Source organism: Dasypus novemcinctus, chromosome 20, assembly GCF_030445035.2.
Source record: "Dasypus novemcinctus isolate mDasNov1 chromosome 20, mDasNov1.1.hap2, whole genome shotgun sequence".
NCBI classification, from domain to species: domain Eukaryota; kingdom Metazoa; phylum Chordata; class Mammalia; order Cingulata; family Dasypodidae; genus Dasypus; species Dasypus novemcinctus.
Window position 1 is genome coordinate 42962246 of NC_080692.1, and position 22963 is coordinate 42985208.

General features: G+C 35.9%; 2 protein-coding genes across 2 annotated transcripts in view; one reads left to right on the plus strand and one right to left on the minus strand.

The window, feature by feature from the left end:
• PYROXD1 (pyridine nucleotide-disulphide oxidoreductase domain 1) overlaps positions 1-15341 on the plus strand; it is a 36711-nt gene extending 21370 nt beyond the window's left edge. Inside the window, exons 5-12 of the mRNA XM_058282872.1 lie at positions 1822-1895; positions 5333-5493; positions 6609-6709; positions 10275-10413; positions 11259-11371; positions 11973-12095; positions 14046-14183; positions 14944-15341. Coding sequence (XP_058138855.1) covers positions 1822-1895; positions 5333-5493; positions 6609-6709; positions 10275-10413; positions 11259-11371; positions 11973-12095; positions 14046-14183; positions 14944-15192 — 1098 coding nt within the window. The 3' untranslated portion in view covers positions 15193-15341. The remainder of the gene's footprint in view (positions 1-1821; positions 1896-5332; positions 5494-6608; positions 6710-10274; positions 10414-11258; positions 11372-11972; positions 12096-14045; positions 14184-14943) is intronic.
• RECQL (RecQ like helicase) overlaps positions 9705-22963 on the minus strand; it is a 45638-nt gene continuing 32379 nt past the window's right edge. Inside the window, exons 13-15 of the mRNA XM_058282871.2 lie at positions 17728-17947; positions 17281-17410; positions 9705-16565 (exon numbers count right to left, since the gene is read on the minus strand). Coding sequence (XP_058138854.1) covers positions 16407-16565; positions 17281-17410; positions 17728-17947 — 509 coding nt within the window. The 3' untranslated portion in view covers positions 9705-16406. The remainder of the gene's footprint in view (positions 16566-17280; positions 17411-17727; positions 17948-22963) is intronic.

The window sequence follows — 22963 nt, forward strand, 5'->3', positions numbered from 1 at the left end:
GGTAGGATGAGAAGAAAGGTTTTGTTTCATGACCCATAACCAGAAACTGTTCTCCAGTGGTTATAATGTTTTTAGTTGGTAATTTATCTTGTTAATTTAGTTCATGCTGATGTTCTATGTCCTTTTGATTATGAGATGCCCCAAATATAATAACTGTGCTGAATGTTGCAACTTACATTACATGCAAATTCATTACCTCTACTTTGACTGAGCATATGGATTTGCAGCCTAAATCATGTAATGGCCTTTTTCTAAAAAGGTAAAGCAGGTCCAAAACTAACTGCACTTATTCCCTAGTGAAGAAATTAATCTTCAAAAGATGTATTATCTTTGTGGGGTGAAATTGAAAATGTCCCTTGGTGTATTGCTCTGCCCTAGGAACATGATAGAGTATCCCAATCAGGTGAAACTTGTATATATAGAGTCTTATACAACTTCTTTTAGTAATTTATTTTGGGTTTTTTAATTGTCAGGAAACTCTTCCTGGTAAAACAGTACTCTGTCTTACCTCATGCTCATTGTTTTAGTTACTGTTCTTTATTCCACAAGGTGATGGATTTATATTTAAATAATAGTATTTTATATTCTAGAAAATTGATAGTTTTCCTTCAGCCTATTCATCCTAAGTAATTAGGAATTTAGAGAAAAACTAAAAGAATTTGTCTTCTTGTAAACATTTTAGGTTTATATTATAAAAAATATTCATCAGACATTGAGCTCAACTTATTCCATCGTGGTCCTATAAATAGATGAACTCATTGAACCCTCACAGTCATCCTTTATGGCAGTTATTGCTTTCATTTTACAAATCAAAGATTGAGAAATTCAGTAACAGTAGCTAGTAAAGTAGCTAGTAAATTGATCAGAAGTACACTTTAAACTCTTGCCTTTCATCTCCAAGTCCAGGGTAAGACCTTTACAAATCTTTAAGTTATTCCCTGCCCTCAGTGAAGGATAAGCTAAAATTTACTTCAATTTTTATTTCTTGTAGAATTTCAAAGTAGATGTTAATTTCAAGGGTTTTGTTTTGTTTTGTTTTTTGTTTTTTTAGTATTGCAGTAACTGTCACTTTAACAAAAATGGTAATTTGGCATAGTAGGAGGAGGAATTTAGGTGTCACATGTCATTCTGAAGAAATGGGATTATTCTGTACTTTTGAAAGTGCCAGATAAATGATCACTGGCTTCTCCAAGTTCGTTGTGATCTTTGTATGTATCATTTTACTTGTTCCTTACAGAAGCCTTATACGATATAGCCTATTTCCATTTATAGTTGGAAAAGCCTGAGGCACAGCCAGGCTAAGCAACTTCCCCAGGCAAGCTTCCTTGGTTCATAACTGGTAGAGCCAGTGACCCCAGAAGCTGTGCGTTTAACCACCCTGCCGCTATCCTTCTCATTCCTGAAGGTTTTGAGTTCTGACTGACTCCAGGGAAAGTACCGGCTGCGGAACTATGTGAAAGGAAAAGGAGAGATCCTGTATCTAGGATACAGATCAGTGTCATGCTAGTAAATTGGTCAAAGAGTTGGGATTGTGGTAAACTAAAGAGACTGCCTCTTGGTGAAGAGTCTAAGGTACTCTAATAACGTAAAGTCCAGGAAAACCAGGAGAGGCCATCGCTGTGGAGGCAACTGGGGTTGAAACATAAAGGGGACCATTTATAGTGTTAATTGGGAGGGTACATCCTAGCAGAGTGAGAAAGTGGGTTTATTTTGTTGTTGTTTTGTAAATTAAGTAAAATCTTAACACATTATCAGTAAAGCCTCTTGCTTTAGGTATTGTCCACAATTACAAAATATTATCTCATTTTCTTTTTAATATAGGAATTTCAGAAACAGCTCACTAATGCTAAAAGAATAATGATCATAGGAAATGGTGGTATTGCACTTGAGCTAGTGTAAGTATTTATTTTTAAATATTAAGAATTCTGATTAATGGCAGACAAGAAAACATTTTGTTAGCCTGAAAATCAAAGATGAACATAATTATCCTTCATGAGTTATTTGTGCTAGCTGTCTGCTCTCTGTGTCTGTTCATTGTGTGCTCTCTGTGATTGCTCATCTTCTTTTTAGGAGGCACTGGGAACTGAACCCAATACTTCCCGTGTGGTAGGTGGGCGCCCAACTGCCTGAGCCACATCTACTTCCTGTCTTTCATATGTTTTAAGGAGAAAAATTCACTTCATTTTTTGGCTTTCATGGAATCCATAGTTGTAGAAATTTCCCTATAAACCTTATTTTAAGGAATGCTTTTAGGTTTCTAGGGGTCATTAACTGGTGACTGGCCATATTTGCCCCATTGATGTGTTTTACAAAATCGCTGTGTTTTAAAATAACTTAAATGGGTACATCTTTAGAAATTTCTATCGTTATTCCCACTACTTCTTATGGTTTATACCCCTCCTGCTTCACCCCTCCATGTTACGTGTCTGTCCCATGAAACCATAGTGTTTGTCACTCCTGTGATTCCTATTTTAGAATATGTGATTCTTCAGCTCTTGGTTTTTGGGAAGTTTAGGAAATGTGAACACATTAATAATGCAGTGTTTTCATCTAATTTTATTATACTTCAAGCTCAGGAAGCAATACCCCAATCTGTTCTATTGAGCATTTTTTCAATTATTTGTGATTTTATCTTTTTTAGTCTTTTTTTTTTTTTAAGATATATAGATCACACAAAATGTTACATTAAAAAATAAGAGGTTCCCATATATACCACTATTTTATTTTCTAATGGAAGGCTGGCAGGGAATAGTCTCAATATTTTTCAGTTCAGAAAGGTGGATCAGGCCACAGAGGACAAATTTTTATCAAAATTCGGAAATCTGCCAAAATTCTATCTTTGCTCATTTTCATCTATCCCAACTCTCAGACTAGAATTTTGCCCCCGTATTTTATTTAGGAGATAGTCAATCCTAGTGGAAGCCTGTAATTAATACTACGGATGGCAATTCATCATTTTTGTGATTATGAAGTTTGTGATACTGTAATGGGAAGTGCAGAGAGTTAAAACAAACAGTGGGCCAAGAGTGGGGAGGCACCAGTTTACTGTAAGGAGGGCTTCAAATCCTTGTGTACACATGACGTATTTTCTCCATCAACTGTCATCAAAAGTATAACTTAGTATTATTTATAATGAAAAGCTTTCTTATGTTCAAAAATGTTCAAAGCTCACAACATTTAATCCTTCATTTTCTTCAGGTTGGAGCATGAAGATTATGCTTGGATAAAAATAATTTTGTATTCAGTAAGCTCTTCTTTGATAGTTTAAGAAAGGACTTCTATGGTGCTAGTCTCTCATTTTAGGTCTGCTGAATGATTGAATTGGTCTTTGTCATCTCATGATGAAAATTAATATATCCGAACACTTCAACTCTTTGGTCCCCATGTTCCACTGAGGCTAATATTAATTTTCTTCAATATACTTTTTTCAAACAAATCAATGTTATTGATACATAATAAAGCATACAGTTCATCCAAAGTGTACAGTCATTGGTATTTGGTATAATCTCATAGTTGTGCATTCATCACTTCAATCATTATTAGAGCTTTTTCATTATTTCAATAATAATAAACAAAAAACAGACAAAAACCAATTCTTCGCCTCTCAATCTATCAGTATACTTTTATTTTAATTGTCTCTCCTTCTTTCCAAGCATAGGTTAATCCTTTCCATTCCACATATTTTTTCATAATTTCACAAAACTATACCTCGCTGTTAATCAGGTTTGTGTAGAGTGATTTTTAAAATTAAAGCAGTGTTTCCCTGTGTGATGATAGCTTTGAGCTTGTGCTTCTTGCTGAGGACATGGTATAAATTAGGGCACGAGGATTAGAGGATGTCCTATGAGGCAGAGCAAGTACAGGGGTTACTTGTAGTGGTTACTTATAATAACTGTGGCCTACCAGCCAGTCATCAGTATTTTAAACTACTGATTTGTTTCACATTATTGCCTTAAAATATGAAATTTCCAATTTATAAAAATTAAAGGAAGCATTCCATAATTATATGCCTACATATATATTGAAATATTAATTGTATTACTAAATATGTGTATATTTTGCTTTCTATCGATATATGATCTGAACAGCATGAAATAGAATATCCTCCAAATAATCTGAAATCTGGTCTCTATAAATGTTTTTTTCTAGCTTAGGAGAACAGCAGAAATAGAGGCTTATTAGGTGAGGCCAGGGACTCCTTTAACATATGCCAAAAAGCACAAGTATCAGGTGACCTGGAGGCAGATGTACTAAACCTTTCTTCTTCCTAACATCTGCTTATTAGTGAGCCTTGACAAGTCAGCTAACCTATGTTACTTTCTACTGCTCTATGAAATAAAAAGATAGTAAGACTTTGTACCAAAAAAAATGTTAAAAAATTAATATATTAATTGAACTTGTAAGTTCAAATAAATCCTATTATAGTAAGGATAACTATACGTCTGTGCAGGGTGGTCCCAATTTATACCAGTTAGACTAAAACAGAGATTAATAGCAGATAGTATCCTAGATTGGATGATAAATTACATGATCATCCTAATTATAATGGATTTCAGGGGATTTTGTGAAGTAATTTAGAAAACCATGTTCTCAATGTCCAAATCTACAGTTACAAGAGAAGATGCCCAGAAACTCTGGCTAGCTTAGAAATGGTAATAGAAGGTGACTTGTATCTATCATAGCAGTTCCTTTCTTCCTCTAAGATCCCTGATCTTTCTGTGAACAAGAACTTTATTTAGCTGGCTGATAAGCGAATTTCTGAGATGAATGGAATTGTGACAGTAATAGTTCTTTTTAACAAAGTTAATATTTTAGCTTATAATTTTCTGCTTTTTCTACCCCCTTCCAGAATGTGGTGCTTTGAGGATATTAAAAAAATTATTACCAATGAAGTCAACTGTTCTTAACGTTGTTGCTGTATTCCATCCATCCACCCATTATTGATTACATATTAAACAGATAAACAAAGCTTTGTGTATTCCTGGGACCCTGGGGGACATTCATATAGTAACTGTGCTATAACATTTTGAAATGATATTCATGGTAGTGCAATTTTACCTGATGTCAGTACATAATATTTGCCCCTTGTAAGTTTTTTCAGTAAACTGGTTAAATTTCTTTTACTATTTATTCTACCTATAACTCTTATTATCTTGAAAGTGTTACATTCTTTTTTATAATCTTTTTTTTCTTTTCAGTTTCCCTTAAATTATTTTCTTATTTTAGCAGATAGTGTTTTATTTTTGTCTTAGGAGATCATTGTTATTTGCAGGTGTAAATATTTCTACTCAGTTTTTTTTTTTATTACATTTAAGTAATTTTTATTTTTTAGGTATGAAATTGAAGGCTGTGAAGTGATTTGGGCCATTAAAGATAAAGCTATTGGCAATACTTTCTTCGATGCAGGAGCAGCTGAATTCTTGATCTCAAAGCTCATTGCTGAAAAACCAGGAAGTAAAGTTGCACAGAGGAGAACCAGATATACAACTGAAGGTAAGCAGAACACCTGGCTCATTAATTCACAGATGAAGCTTTTGCCTTTTTAATTATATTTTTAAAAAGACTGCAAGAAAATTTAGCAAAAATATTATATTTGGGAGATAGAGATATGAATAATATTTATTTCTAAATCTTTGTATGAATTTTCTAGAGCATATATATTTATGAAAATTATATATAAATAAAACTGTGAATTAAATAAACCAGTCTATCTGCACCTTTGCAAGCACATGCTATAATTGGGCAACACATGTATAAGGCAGTTTTGTAAAAACTGCCGTGAGTTTAAAAACTAATGTATTGGGAAGCAGACGTGGCTCAAATGATAGAATGTCTGCCTACCATGTGGAGGGTCCAGGGTTTGATACCAAGGGCCTCCTGGCCTGTGGTGAGCTGGCCCATGCACAGTGCTGCCGCACGCAAGGAGTGCCGTGCCACGCAGAGGTGTCCCCCACATAAGGAATACGCCCTGCAAGGAGAGCCGCCCTGCGTGAAAAAAGCGCAGCCTGCCCAGGAGTGGCACCACACACATGGAGAGCTGACGCGGCAAGGATGATGCAAGAAAGAGATGCAGTTTCCCAGTGCCGCTGACAAGAATGCAAGCAGACACAGAAGAACACATTGCAGCAAATGGACACAGAGAACAGACAATGGGGGGAAAGGGGAAAGAAATAAATAAATCTTTAAAAAAAAAACAAACAAAAACTAATGTACTCTCAAAGTTTCACAGTTTTGAAGTTTAAAATAGTAGGGTTTTTTTTGTTTGGCCTATAAAATTTAAGAATTTTTTAAGTTTAGAGAGTGCTAAAAGCTGACAAAATTTTCAAAATTTGATGATTAATTTTCTTACACTTTAACCAGTATATAAATAACAAATTAACCAGTATATAAATATCCAAAATGTTGAATGTGTTTATACTTAATACTCAGTTGAAAGTTTATCTTATTTATAGCTCTCAATCTCAAAATACCAAAATAATGAATAAAATGATTAATATGGATAACGTACCTTAGTCATCCTCTATGAGAACCATTACATTGCATAATAAAATCTCCAGGATACAGGTATAATTCTCTGGCAGTATTTGAATTGCCCTTTATTTCCTTAGGAAGGAAAAAGGAAGAAAGAACGAAGGCTAAGCCTGGAAATGTAGGTAGTGCCTTGGGACCTGACTGGCATGAAGGCTTGAATCTTAAAGGAACAAAAGAGGTGTGTTTTCATATACTGATTAAAATGTCTCAATCCAATTTTTCATTCTCAAACCATTTGATAAACACTGGTTAAAAATATGTAGTCAGGGGAGTAGATGCGGCTCAAGTGGTTGAGTGCCTGCTTCCCACATGGGATGTCCCAGGTTTGATTCCCAGTGCACCCTAAAACAAAAAAACAGCAAGCAAACAATGAAAAAATCAGCTCGAGGAAGTGGACCTGGCTCAACTGATAGAGCATCTGCCTACCAATGGGAGGTCCAGGGTCCTATTCCCAGGGCCTCCTGACCCGTGTGGTGAGCTGGTGCACGCACAAAGCTACTGTGCACAGGGAGTGTCGTGCCACGCAGGGGCACCCTGCATAGAGGTGCCCCACGCACAAGGAGTGCACCCCACAAGGAGAGCCGCCCTGCGTGAAAAAAGCACAGTCTGCCCAGGTGTGGCACCATACACAGGGAGAGCTGATGCAGCAAGATGACGCAACAAAAAAAAAGAGATGCAGTTTCCCAGTGCCACCTGTGGAACAAGCAAACACAGAAGAGCAACAGACAGCGAGTAGACACAGAGAGCAGACAACAGGGGTGGAGGGGGAGAAATAAACCTTTTAAAAAAAAAAAAACTCTAGGAAACTGATGTGGCTCAGTGGTTGAGCACCAGCTTCCCACATACAAGGTCCCGGGGGGCCCCAGTACCTAAATATATAAATATAAAATCAGAGGGTTACTAGGTCTCTTTGTTTTAAATCCATACTGCTAAGAAACAACTTGGGGAAGTGGATGTGGCTTAAGCAGTTGAGCTCTCTGCTACCACAGGGGAGATCCTGGGTTCCGTTCCCAGTGCCTCCTGGAAAAGGCAAGCTGGCGTGACAGGCAGGCGCAGGAAGCTGATGCAACTAAGAGACACAAAGAGGAACGACAGTGAGAGTCACAACAAACCAGGGAACTGAGGTGGCTCAAGCAACTGAGCACCTCTCTCCCATATGGGAGGTCCCAGGTTTGGTTTCTGGTCCCTCCTAAAGAGAAGACAAAACAGGGCAAACAAGGGGAGGGGGTGAATAAAGAAATAAAAAAAATATTTTTTTAAAGAAAGGACCTGAAAGATACTTGACCCAATTGCAGTTGCCCACCAAAGATAGTTAAATACCAAATTTATGTAAAACTGGCTTTCAGCCTTTTTTTTTTTAACTCCCTAGGTATAGAGACCTCCATTCCCAGCCTATGGCAAATACACCTGTCCTATTTTATATTAATCTTTTCTCGGTGGTCATTTCAGGTACATATAACAAACTTCGAATGTTTTAAAGGTTATTAGATGGATTATAAATAAAATACACACTAAATATCCTAAGTGGGTAAGTGGATGAATTGCTTAAATACTAGATATTTTAATTTTTTAATAATTGTTAAAAGGCTGTGATAGTTAAATATTATAAAAAGCATATATGCAGTCCTTCATTACTGAGTATATTTTCTTTAAAGCTCTGATTTACAGTTTTGGGATAGGTGGGAGGTGGGCTGGCCATGCAAATTATGTGAAATTATTTCTGTCTGCACCTTCACATCCTAAAAGTAATAGTGTGTTTAATCTGAGAACATCAGAGTTTACTCTGATAAACATTTATTTGAATATCTTCTACCTGGCACTTTATGAAGGTTCTAGAATAGAGCAATAATTAACATGGTACTGCCCTCAAGTTTTTATAACCATTGTAGTTTTAAATATATAAATAGCATACTCTCCTTTTTTGCAGTAGTTATGTTTTAAAAGTCACCCAAACACTTAGTGAACCATTGCTCCTAGGGAAAATAAGGGTTAGGTTCTGGTTACCTTTTCATCAACCGATCAATGTATAACCTTGTTTTATATTTCTTTCTGTTTAAAGACACCTTATTTGATGTAATTGTTGATTCATTAACATTGACCTCACGGCCAGTAGCGCTATAACTCCAGCCTGAACAAAGTTTATCTAACGTACCTGTTTTCTCTGGAAGGCACATCACAGACTTCCTCCTTTTTTTTTTAAAGATTTATTTTTTATTTATTTCTCCCCGCCCCCCCTTCCCCCAGTTGTCTGTTCTCTGTCTATTCGCTGTGCGGTCTTCTGTGTATCAGCGGCACCGGGAATCTGTGTTTCTTTTTGTTGCATCATCTTGTTGTGTCAGCTTTCCATGTGTGCGGCGCCATTCTTGGGCAGGCTGCACTTTCTTTCGCACTGGGCAGCTCTTACGGGGTGCACTCCTTGTGTGGGGCTCCCCTACGTAGGGGACACCCCCGCATGGCAGGGCACTCCTTGCGCGCATCAGCACTGTGCATGGGCCAGCTCCACACGGGTCAAGGAGGCCCAGGGTTTGATCCGCAGACCTCCCATGTGATAGGCGGACGCCCTATCCATTGAGCCAAGTCCGCTTCCCTACAGCCTTCTTCTTGCACTTAGGAGCACTGGACAGCACTTCAGTACCCCCTTTGGGGACCATTTTAAACAGCAAAAAGCACAAAACTGTGAAAGAGTCTGGCACCTAATATACCAAACAAAGGACACTTGTTTACAGAATAAGACCTGAAAAAAGGCAGAGTGTGGCCTTGTTCAACCTCAGCTAGGAATGGGGTCTTTGGGTGACTCAGATTTTTCACCACGCTATATAAGTCTGCAAATGACCGCAAAAGGGTCACAAGTATTGATTTGGGGGTTACAAATAAATTTTACCAAGTAGGCAAATTCACAAATACAGAATCTGCAAATAATGAAGACAGACTGTATTTGTAATGATCAGTGACACTTAGAATAAAAATGTATGGTCTCCTGTATGGTCTACCAATGCAATTACTAAATTTCTTAAGTACTGAATGAATTTATTTGCCACTTTCATGCATAGAAATTGAGAGGGTTAATTTGGAGCATCCAATGTATTGTCATGTGGGATAAATTATTATTTTTTCTCTAAACTTTTCTACAAGTATATTATAAACTTTTTTTTTCCATCATGAGCAACCCATCATTCTTTCTGGAAGTATAAGAGCTATCTTTTTTTTTTTATTGATGTCATTCAAAAATGAACATAAATCAACAATAAGTGTATAGTAAATGTTGTGAACTTAAAAAATAAACACATAAAGTCATACAAGGATCCCATATATCACCCTTCCACCCCTTCTTTGCATTGTTGTGATACATTTGTTACAAACTATGCAAGGACATCCTCAAAATATTACTACTAACTATAGTTCATATCTTACATTCGATGTATTTTTATCCCTACACACCCTATTTTTTAAACAAATCAATTTAATTGATACATATTAATACATACAGTTTATCCAAAGGTACAATCAGTGGTGTTTGGTATGATCACATAGTTGTGCATTCATCACTTCCGTCATTATTAAAGCATTTTCATTATTTCAGTAATAATAAAAAACAAGGAAATTCCTCCCCTCTAAATCTGTTTCCCTTGCTGTACATAGCTGCTATTTCTGGCTATTCTTGCACAGTTATTTGTTGGTTTATTAAGCAGTTTTATTGAGATATATTCACTTACTATACAATCTATCATTATTTTTTACTTTAGTTTTCTCATGAGGTTCACATAGAAACCATGTGTGAAGTAAAGAAAATCTACCTTCAAGAAGAATTCAGAATTTTAAAGAAAAGATCCTTGGCTTTTCCAAAAGAATATCATAATAAGTCAGTTAAAACAACTGATAAAGGTAAGTAATGAATAAAACTATAATCTACTAATACACCATTTCATTTTCACTACTTATTCTTTAGTTTTCCAGTAAATTAATTGGTACAGGGCTTTTACATTTTACTTAGGGCTTATGTTGTTTGAACCACTATAACTCTGTGAGTCAGTCAGAATATTTTGCACATTAAAATAAAATTTTAAAAAATCTGAACCATTCAAAGGTGAAATGACTTCCTTAAAATCAAACAGATTGAAAATCTATCAACATGGAACTAAGATTTAGGTCACCTAATTCCTGTTTCACACACCCTCTAAGAATTGCCATCATTGGAACAAATACACTCAACCAAACTAGTGTATGAGATACTCCACTGTTCTGAATTCTTTGATTTTTTCCCATAGAAAAAGGGAGTATTAGAAGTTAGATTTGAATATTCCAGGGAGAAGAAGTTGAAAAATGGGTAATCTAATTGGAATAAACTCTCAGTGGAGTCTAACATGGTAAAGATTTTTAAAGAAATAATTTAGGAAGTTATCAATTTATTCTTTGTTAACATTGTCTAAATTTGAAAGAGGTTTAGTATGTCATAGTTTTTGCATTTTATACCAAAAACAAGATATTGTTGATTGCATTAGAATTGTTTACTGTGATTCCAGAAAGTTTGTAAAGCCCAATTAGTAGGATGAATGGTAATAAAGTTTTAGCAAATGTACTTTATAACAGTTATTAAGGGGTATTGTTTTAAAGTCATCACATACCTTCCATTTTGTGTTTCTAGTCCTTACATTCTTGTAATGCTAGGGACACAGCTGGTGGTGGTCACATTTGAGAATAAAAACTTTCCTTTTTTTCTTTTTTTAAAGAGATGTGGCCTGTATATGTGGAATTGACTAATGAAAAGATATATGGCTGTGATTTCATTGTCAGTGCTACAGGAGTTACACCAAATATAGAACCTTTCCTCTTTGGTAACAAAGTAAGGAGAAATTTTTTGTCCAGTTATGGATATTTTAAAGTATTCTCTATGATCTCTAATTCTCAAGAATGAATAACTTAATTGTTTTAGTACAAAACAATAAATTAAGATTGCTGAAAGCAATTTGGTTATATGCATGTCTTGATTTTGCAATATCCTTTACTGCTTAAAATCCTTAAGCAGCTACCATCTCAACATAAATGCTATCTTTAATGGGACATAATGGGCAATTTATTTATCTAATGGTTGATAGGAGACTAACACCTCCTATGAATTCTTAAAAGTGGTTCTTTTAGAGAATGCATCTTATATCTTTTGCTTTTTTTTAGCATTTGAATCTTAGGAAAAAAACAGGAATATTCTTGTACTTGGGTGAGGTATGGTTATTGGGTATTTTTGATGTTGAAATTCTAAGGATTATATGGGTCTGTCTTAGTAGGAATTTGATTCACTGGAAATTCAGCTTTGGTTCCTACTCTTTGCAGCTATTTTTTTACTTTCCATTAAAGATTAGCATAACAGGGTAAAATTTGACTTGGTCTTTTCCTTTAGTCATGTTTCATTTTCCTTATTACTTATGTTTACAAGGAACAATGTTTAGTTTGATCTAGGACAAGATGGTGGCCTGAAAGTAGATGATCATATGCAGACGTCACTTCCTGATATCTATGCTGCAGGTGACATCTGCACTGCATCGTGGCAACCCAGCCCAGTCTGGCAGCAGGTAAACCTGCGTACCTGATCACTTGTTTTCATCAGAGATCCTGTCTGGAAGTAAAGTAGCTGCTACCAGCAAATGCAGTTTTCTGGTTTTCAGTGCTACTGGAATTTTGTTTTTTCCTTTTTGGTTCATTATTATATAGTAGTGGCACAGAGTAGAATACTTATAATTTTAAGATGGGAAGTGGCTGAATTATGGGTTCTTGCTTTGTTTTTCATTCTTAGGTGCTTTATCAGCATTATCCAATAGAACTTTCTGTGATGTTGGAAATGCTCTGTAATTCTCGTGTCCAATATGGTAGCCACTAGCCCCATGTATCTACTGAGCCCTTGAAATGTGGCAAAAGTGACTGAGGAATTGAGCTTTTAATTTTATGTATTTATTATTAGACAAATTTTGAGCTTACAAAATAATCCTGTATAACATGCAGAATTCCCACATACTACATCAGCCCTCCACCAACACCTTGCATTGTTGTGGAACAGTTGTTACAGATTATGATAACATCATCAAAATATTACTACTAACTATGGTCTGTAGTTTACATTTTTCCCATATACTCCCTATTAGCACCATGTATTAGTATTGTGCATTTGTTATAGTTCATGAAAAAACAAATCTAGAGTATAGGTTACTAGGAGATAGGATGAAGGCTGAGAAGGGGTCACTGATGCTTAATTTTATTATAATTAGCTTGACTGTAAAATTGTAGAAATAGGTAGCACTGACAGTAACACATTATAGTGAGTATAATTAAAACTGCTGGTTTATAAATGTGATTGTGGCTGAAAGGGGTATAGTCTAGGGACATTAATGTCAATTGGAAGAAAGCTAGAGAATAATCTAGGGACTGTAGAACATTATTTTAGTTAATTTAAATAGCTAAATGTTAATAGTAGCTACCATATTGGGCAGCACAGCTTTAAATCATCAAAGATTATAAACCATATAAATATATAAATAAAGCATTCTGCTCCTGGATGACACTATTATGTTCCTCTGGGAATTACTGATGAAAAATGGTGCTGTCCTGAGCAGCCTTCCTCAGCCTTATGACTCCTCCCCGCGGGGTCTAGACTTCCTTCATCCTCAGTGTCGCCCTCCTCCAAGTGGTGACAGCAGTAATCAAGGAAGATAACCAAAGAAAATGGCCATAGGTGAGGTGGTCTGGACACAGGGCCAGGGAGGGGGGGTATGAGGGTGGAGGCAGATGTTTCAGATAAAGTAATCAGCCGACACTTTCTTTGTTAAAGAACAACAGCTCCCCAGCTGGTCTGAATAGGGATTATTAATTCTGTTTATGAACTGAATGAAGTAGTGGAAGAGGTAAACGTATTTTTATTTTAAGAGGCATCCTTAACTATTTTGTGTATTGTACATACAGCATTAAGAACAAGTAGAATACAACATACTGGTGTAGAGAGGGATTTAAATGACTTTCCATAATTAGTTGGCTAAAACCTCATATATTGTCTTGGGGCTGGGCACTCACTACTTGCCATCTGTTTTCTGAGCAATAAGCTCAGGATAAGGTAACTTTATCTGTATAGCTAGTACCTAAAACTGAGACTTACTGGAAATGGAACAAATTTTTAAAATTTTAAAGTGAAAGTTTGGTATTTCCATTGATGGTAAACTTACACTGGTAATTTATTCTCACCTGGTATACCTTGAAATATTGTAGTAATTTTTAGTCAAAATTTCATTGAAACACACGTAATTGGTGAGTTCATTCTTTAATTTTAGAGGCAGTAATTTAGAATTAACAAGTAACCAAAATCAGTTTGGTTAGTTTGGACTGGTGAATGCTTCTATGGCAAAGATAATAGCTAAATCCATCTGATCTGAACATTGTCAAACATGGAACCCTTTAAAGGAATTTACAGTGTTAAGATGATAGCACTTCCCAAATAGTAATGGAAAGTACTACATAAGATTTTTAAATTATTTCAGATGAGGCTGTGGACCCAGGCTAGACAGATGGGATGGTATGCAGCGAAGTGCATGGCTGCGGCTCATTTAGGAGACACTATTGACATGGATTTCAGCTTTGAACTTTTCGCTCATGTCACAAAATTTTTTAACTATAAGGTAAGATAGTTAAATTAATGCCTTCTTGTGACTAAATATGATCATCTGATTTTCTCAAATAAAATTTAGATGGTTTTAATCATTTTACAAAAATGAAATATTTTCTCTTCTCAATACCTGGCATTACTGCTGGTCTGAATTCATAATTATCTGATAATTACTATCTACCTTCCAACTATACTGTTTTACAGTTAAGGGGGGAATCTCTCTCCAGATTTATTCTGCTAGTGCATTTTAAGTCTTATTTGATACTTATCCTTTCTTTGTAAGGGGAACTATCAGTTATCACAAATAAGAATGAACCAAGTATTTTCACATACATATTATCTTATTTGCTTCTCTTTATGTTACTCTGAGGCAGACTTTTTCTTCCTAATTTACAGATAAAAGAGAAACACACACACCAACACACACGGGCTCTTAGAGATTAAGTAATTGTAATCTGCCCATGAAAGATCTAACTCAGTTCCTTATTAAAATCTTTAAATCATGACTAGGCTAATATATTTTTAGTCCATATCCTACATATTTATTCTGATATTAGATATTTTTAATGCTTGTATAGATTGTGTGATAATGTCATCTGTAGAATACATATATGCCATTTAAATGTTTTCTTTAGAAATCTCACTACTGACATTTTTAGGGTAAAATTTTGTGACTAGATTTTTCCTGGCTATTTTAGCATAACACGAAGTAAAACTGCATATTATGATTCCTTTTTGGTGCTCACTAGAAATTTTTTTATCCCTAAATATAGGTTGTATTGCTGGGAAAATACAATGCACAGGGCTTAGGTTCAAATCACGAACTAATGCTGAGATGTACCAAAGGACAAGAATACGTCAAAGTCGTCATGCAAGATGGGCGAATGATGGGAGCTGTCTTAATTGGTGAAACAGATTTGGAAGAAACATTTGAAAATCTAATATTAAACCAGATGAATCTTTCATCATATGGGGAAGATCTGCTAGATCCAAATATTGATATAGAAGATTATTTTGACTAAAAAGGACATTTCAAGAATCACATAAATTTCCAAGACAGACCAAAAAATTCACAAGCCAATAGTGAATGACTGCACTGATTTAATGATGACCATACTGAAAATAATTTTAGTGGAAAAATATAAAAAACATTAAAATTCTAAGAATGAAATGAGTTCAAATAATTTATTGATATATTTTTCTAACATAAAAGTGGCCACTTGGGTAAAATATCTGAAATTATTCATCTGTGTTTTTTAAACTTAAACATGCTTATTCATGATTTAGATTTGGAGCAAACTTAGCTCAATGTTTACCTAACTAAAATGCACTCTAGTAGACCAGAGTCATTCTTCGATGAGATTCTGAGTTGTCAAGATAGGACTGTGGTGAGGGGTTATTGCCTAATGAGTACAAAATTTGTTTAATTTCATTAAAAAGTTTTGGTAGTGGACAGTAGTGATGGTAACACAATATTTGGTATGTAATTAATATCACTGAATTGTACACAACAGTGGTTAAAGTGCGAAATTTTGTGTTATATATCAGTTACCAAGATAAAAATTTAAAAAAAAAAAAAAACCTGCTTCATTATTTACCTGCAGAAAAATGGTTAGATATTCCTTCAGTTTCAGACTGACCATCTTAACTCATCTCAAATGTTTTCCCACAAAACCAAAAGGATTTGTAGTCTAGAAAATCAAAGATAGTTTCATCAGTAAATTACTTTTTTTAAAAAATAAGGCTGTGGTTTAAGTGAGCTTTAAGTTTTATTCTTCTTAGATATGATGAAGCAATATCATTTGCTAATATTTGTATTAATATTCCTTTTTTTGGATTCTACAACTCTTTATAATGTGAAATCATGCACATTATTCAGTTTAAAATATCACTCAATTTTAATACCTATAAAAAATTTTCAGCATATTTCTATCAAGAGAAAGTTATGTCAAAAGAAAAACTACTACAACTAAAGATATTAAGGCATAAGAGTTTAAGATATGTGGACATTCTCTTAAATATCTTAAATGTAGAGTTCCTATAAAAAATTTAATTTTTTTCATTACATACTGTTATATAAGGTATCCATAATCTCAAATTTTCAGAAGGTGTAAAATTTTTTAATACCTAAGCTCTGAAAATATACATAAAGAATGAAATTGTCTTAGACATTAAGCTTTTAACTTACTATAAAAATAATGATATAAACATGCATAGTTTTCTTTTCTTGGAAAATTTAGTGACACTCATCTTGGGCATCATCAAGTTTTCGTTTCTTAGCCCCTGTATTCTTCGATTCAGGTTGCTGGCGCATGTTTGCCGACTTCTTCTGGAAGTTACCTGAATTTTTTTCTTCCTTCTTTGCATCAGAATGACAAGTTGGAGATAATTCGACCTATGAAACAATAACAAACCAAGTGCCTTGGTGTAAATTTAGCCATTCAGTGTTCTCATGACATTAAGAATCTCAAAAAAATTTGTTTTACATCTGATTTGTTATCTTCAATTTTCTACTCAAATATTAGCTGAATTTACCCCTCTTGAATAGAAGGGGCACGTACGCTAGAAATCCTAAAGAATACATGCATTATCTGTGGACACAGTGATATGTGGCGTGATTTGGCAGACCTGCCAGCATGTGATATAAAAAAACAGTGATTTTCAACCTTTGGAGCCACACAGATTTCTCAACCAATATGATCATAAACAGTATCATGGGGGCAGTATGCATCACAAAGTTAGACATTAAAATAGAGTCCTCATATTTTAAAAAGTTTGGTAACCCATGGTCTATATTAAAAGACTAGAGACAAGAGGAGCAAGTTTAGCTCCGTTGTTAAGAGCCTTCATGTGTGCAAGGTCCCAGGTTCAATCCCTGGTACCTCTTTGTACATTTTTAGAAAAAGTCTATAGAGTAAATTCCTCCACTAAAATCTCCAAAACAAAGGTATGTTTCCTCTCTTCCACCCCCAGAATATAAGAAGAAAACTGACGTCTTTTCTCATGTTCATGGAGACCTAAACAAATACTAGGCAAATTAGGAAAGGCATCCCATAAGCTTTAATGAATTTTTTAAAATACAGAAAAATTGAAAATTAAGAGCCAGTTACCCTGAAACAGCTCTGCATAGGTTTCATTATTTGCATAGTAATAACATGTGCTTCACTGTTGAGAAGATTAGCTTTAGGTCCTATTTTCAAATATGAAATGGTAGCATAAGCTGTAAAACTGTAGTCTTCTCTGCAGAAGAATAAAGACCAACAATCAGAAAGGTTTTGAAGAAGTCAGAAGAACTGAAATTTATAAAGCAGTAACTAAAGTACAGTAATTTTAATTAACACATTGATATGAAATAAAATACAATGCAAATATTCTAGAAAATAGTTTTGTGGTTTTTTGACTTGTAAATGATCAAGTAAAGTTTCTGAATTTGTCTATGGGTAAATTTTCTATAATATTTTAAAAGTTCACATGAAACAAATATCAAAAAACAATATATTTTTTTGGAAATAAAAAACCAGAATAAACAATTACTAAAGATATGACTTTATACATACTTAAGATACTGCTGTAGAAGGAAGTGCGCAATAACTTTCTCCAGGTCTTCACGAGGAAGTTGGGGAGGTGTAACACTCGCTACTCTCAATTTTGCTGCACCCTTTCCCATCCAAGAATCAATCAGTTTCAATGGAGTTAACTTTTCATTCATTTCCTCTGCCTGCTTCAGGATCTTGATTAGATCTCTACAGTACTCTGTTACATTTTTTCTTTCAAATGCTGCAATGAAAGAGATGTGGTATAGGCCACTTGAAATTCAGAAAGTGGATAAACAAGTTTAAGAGTAGCCATCCATGTGAGCCACTACCAACACTGATTTCTTAATGTGTTCAGAATTAAGACTAGACTACTCCTCCAGTCTACTCCTAGAGCAAATTATAAACTCTAAAGCACTGTGGAGTTTACACTGACACAAAGAAAACCTGGATATATGAAAACTCTTGGCATGCAGCGAGATCACAGAATGCTTGCTCTGATTATGACAGTTATTTAGAGATGTGCTTTAGAGGACAGCCATTCTATTCTGCACACTTCTTTGATTTGTGCTCATTAAGCAAGACATTGAAAACTAGTATGGGTTCCTAGACACTCTGCTTTAACAAGGATATGCTGGATAGATATCCCTAATAAGGAACTAGCTCAACGATTTACATATCAGACTCTTGTTAATTTGGTCAGCATAAGACAATCTAGGGAAGCGGATGTGGCTCAACTGATAAGAGCATCTGCCTACCATATGGAGGGTCCAAGGTTCCATCCCCAGAGCCTCCTGACCCATGTAGTGAGCTGGCCCATGCGCAGTGCTGCTGCGCGCAAGGAGTGCTGTGCCACACGGGCACCCCCATATAGGGGTGCCCCACGTGCAAGGAATGCACCCTGCAAGGAAAGCCACCCCCCGTGAAAAAAGCACAGCCCACCCAGGAGTAGTGCCACACACACGGACAGCTGATGCAGCAAGATGACACGATAAAAAGGAGATGCAGTTTCCCAGTTCCGCTGGATAATGCAAGCAGACACAGAAGAACACACGGTGAATGGACACAGAGCAGACAACAGGTGGGGAGGGGAGAGAAATAAAATAAATCTTTAAAAAAGAAAACCATAAATAACCTCTAGTTGCAAAATTCAAAGTGTCAGGATCTCAATCCACGAAGATACCAGAACTCCATAAGCCCTTGCATGAAGAATAGGTAGTCCTGCTCCCCTTGCAAATAAATTACATGCACACAGGATGAAAGTTAAAATATAGTGTCCTCTTCTCAGGTGCACATGGATCATTCCCCAGGACAGACCTTATGTTGGGTCACAACAATAAATTTAAAAATACTGAAATTATACAATGCTTATTCTCTGACCACAAAGAAATGAAGCTAGAAATCAATTAACAGAGGGAGAAAGGGAAAATTCATAAGTATTTCAAAACAACAAACTCAAACAACTAATGGGCTGAAGACTAAATCAGAAGAGAAATTAAGGAACACCTTGAGGCAAATGAAAATGAAAAAATACAACATAACAAAACTTATGGGATGCAGCAAAGGAAATGGTGAGAGGGAAATGTATAGTTCTAGACATTTATATTAAAAAAGAAAAATTCTAATCAGAGCCATAATCTCAAAATTGGAAGAACTAGAAAAAGAAGAGGAAACCAAACCCAAAGCAAGCAGAAGGAAGGAAATAATGATTAGAACAGAGATAAGTGAAATGGAAAACAAAAATACAACAGAATCAACAAAATCAAAAATTGGGTGAGAAGATCATCAAAATTGACAAAAAAGAGGATATAAATAATGAAAATAAGAAATGAAGGGGGATATGCCTACCAACCTTGCTGACTATAAGTGGAAACTAGGAACAATTCTATGACAAATTAGATAACCTAGATGAAATGGACAAATTTTCATAAACACACTACATTGATTCAAGAAGAAACAGAAGATCTCAACAAACCAATTAGTAAAGACATTGAACCAGTTAAAAAAAAAAAAACCTCCCAACAAAGAAAAGCCCTGAACTAGATGGCTTCACGGGAGGACTCTACCAAATATTTCAAGACTTAACTCCAGTTCTGCTCAAACTCTCCCAAAAAATTAAAGAGGAAGGAACACTCCCTAATTCATTCTATGAGGTCAATATCACCGTCATACCAAAGATAACACAAGAGAAGAAAACTACAAATACCTTTTATGAATATAGATGCAAAAATCTCAACAAAACAGTAGCAAGCCAAATCCAACAGCATTATTAAAAGAATTATACACCATGATCAAGTGGGATATATCCCTGGAAACAAGGTTGGTTCAACATAAGAAAATCAATTAATGTAAAACACCACTTAACAGAATGAAGAGGGGGAAAAAAATAGCTGATTGTCTCAATGATGCAGAAAAGACATTTGACAAAATATAGCACACTTTTTGTTAAAAACAGAACACTATGAATGGAATGAAACTTCTTCAACATGATAAAGGCCATAATGAAAAACTTACAGCTAACATCCTACTTAATGGTGAAAGACTCAAAGCTTTCCCTCTAAGATCAGTAATAAGACAAGGATGACCAATGTCACCAGTGTCAATCAACAATGTACTAAAAATTCTTGCCAGAGAAATCAGGCAAGAAAAAGAAATAAAAGGCATCCATATTGGAAAGGAAGAAGTAAAACTTTCCCTATATGCAGTGATATGATCCTATATACAGAAAATCCTGAAAAGTCCACAATAAATCTCTTAGAGCTAAGAGATGAATTCAGCAAAGTGGCACAGTACATGATCAACATGCAAAAATCAGTAATGTTTCTATACTCAAGCAATGAACAATCAGAAGAAAAAACAAAGAATTTCATTTACAGTAACAAAGAACTGAATATCTAGAAATCTATCCAAAGGTGTAAAGGACTTGTACACAGAAAACTACGAAACATTGCTAAATAGAGATGCTCTTAATAAGGGAGATCTGAATTTCCTTCAAAAGAAGTGAAGACATAAATAATATTGAGCAAATAAACTGTTTTGTTGTGTTGGTGGGAGCCAATTTACTGCTCAAAAAAAATGGTATGACCCTAAATGTTAGGTTTTGTCTTTGGCACAATCTTTGTTTTACCTGATATGACTTTTGGCAAATAAATACTGTTTATAGTTGAAATTATATTAATACGTTATGTATAAATCATTAAATATTAAACCAAAACTAAAAATAATAAAATTATTAAGGTGGAAAAAAAATTGCTAAATAAAATTAAAGAAGACCTAAATAAATTGAAGGCTATTCTGTGTTTTTGGATTGGAAGACCAAATATCATTAAGATGTCAATACTATCCAGAGGAATTTATAGATTCAATGCAATCCCAATCAAAATTCCAACAACCTTCTCTGCAAAAATGAGAAAGCCAATTATCAAATTTATATGGAAGTGTAAGGGACCCCAAATAGCTAGCCATCTTTTAAAAAGAAGAGGGGCAGGTGTATGTCCACAAAACTAGAATCTCTGGGCAGTCCAAGAGCCAGTTGGGCTGAGCCCCAGCAGAGTTGCAACACCTACTCTCCAGTTCATTGGACTCACTCAGGACAACTGATAACGAGGTGAGGATGGACAACCACCACACCAAGAACCAAGAGAGTCTTCAACCAAATGCAGGAGACTGCCATCTATCAGCCGTATGGGAATGAATCCCCCACTCAACTGGAGATGGAGTGTACATCACCATCCCAGAATCCTCAGGATTGGGGAATAACATATGGATTAGAGTGGACTTATTCATATTCTGCTGTAGACTTATTCATTGATTCTAGCAATGAAGGAAATTTTATCGTTGATGTGGAGACAGTGGCCACTGGAGGTGCTGAAGTCAGGGAGAAGGACATAGAGGTATAATGTGGGAGCAATTTCAGGACTCAGCATTGTCCTGAGTGACCTTGCAATGGCAGATACCGGTCATTATATATATATATATACACACACACACACACACGGCCATAACCTACAGAATTGAGTGGGAGAGTGTAAACTACAATGTAAACTATGGTGGCAAAGTTCCAAAATGTGTTCATCAATTGTAATGAATGTACCACACTAATGAAAGTTGTTGATGTGGAGAAGGATGGGAGGTGTGGGGAGTGGGGCATTTGGGAATCCCTTATATTTTTGTTTTGTTTTTTTTTAATTTATTTATTTTCCCCCCTTCCCCTCCTCCCGCCCTGCTGTTTTCGCTGTTTGTGTTGTCTTCTCATTTTCTCTCCTCTAGGATTCACCGGGATTTGATCCTGGAGACCTCTGATGGGGAGCAAGGTTCCCTGTCAATTGTGCCACCTCAGTTCCTGGTTTCTGTTGCGCTTCACCTTGACACTCCCCTTGTCTTTTTTTTTTTTTTTTTAATAAGTAGATAGCTTTTATTTATTTTTCTCCCCACCCCATCCCCCAGTTGTCTGCTCTATGTCCATTTGCTGTATGTTCCCCTGTGACCACTTCTATCCTTATCAACGGCACTTCTATCCTTATCAGCATCCCAGATGGCCTGGGATCTGTTTCTTTCTGTTGCGTCATCTTGCTGTGTCAGCTTTCTGTGTGTGTGGTGCCATTCTTGGGCAGGCTGCACTTTCTTTCGCGCTGGGTGGCTCTCCGTACGCGGTGCACGCCTAGCACGTGGGGCTCCCCTACACGGGACACCCCTGCATGACACAGCAGTCCTTGCTCACATCAGCACTGTGGATGGGCCAGCTCCACCCGGGTCAAGGAGGCCCAGGGTTTGAACCATGGACCTCCCATGTGGTAGGCGGACGTCCTATCCATTGGACCAAGTCCACTCCCCCCTTGTCTCTCTTTTGATGTGTCATCATCTTGACGCATGACTCACTAGCGCGGGGCACTGGCTCACTACGTGGGCACTCACACAGGCACTTGTGCCGGCACTGGCTCACCATGTGGGCACTTGAGCAGGCACTGGTTTGCCTCATGGGCACACTTTCTCTTCTTTTTCACCAGGAGGACCCAGGGATTGAACCCAGGTTCTCCCATATGGTAGGCAGAAGCTCTATCACTTGAACCATATAATATTTTATGTAATCTAAGTATCCTTTAAAATTAAATTAAAAATAAATGTAAAAAAAAAGAATAAAGTTGGAGGACTACACTTCCCTATCTTAAAGCTTATTATGAAGCTACAGTGGTCAAAACAGCATGGTACTGACACAAGGATATACAGACCAATAGAACTGAATTGGGAGTTCAGAAATATA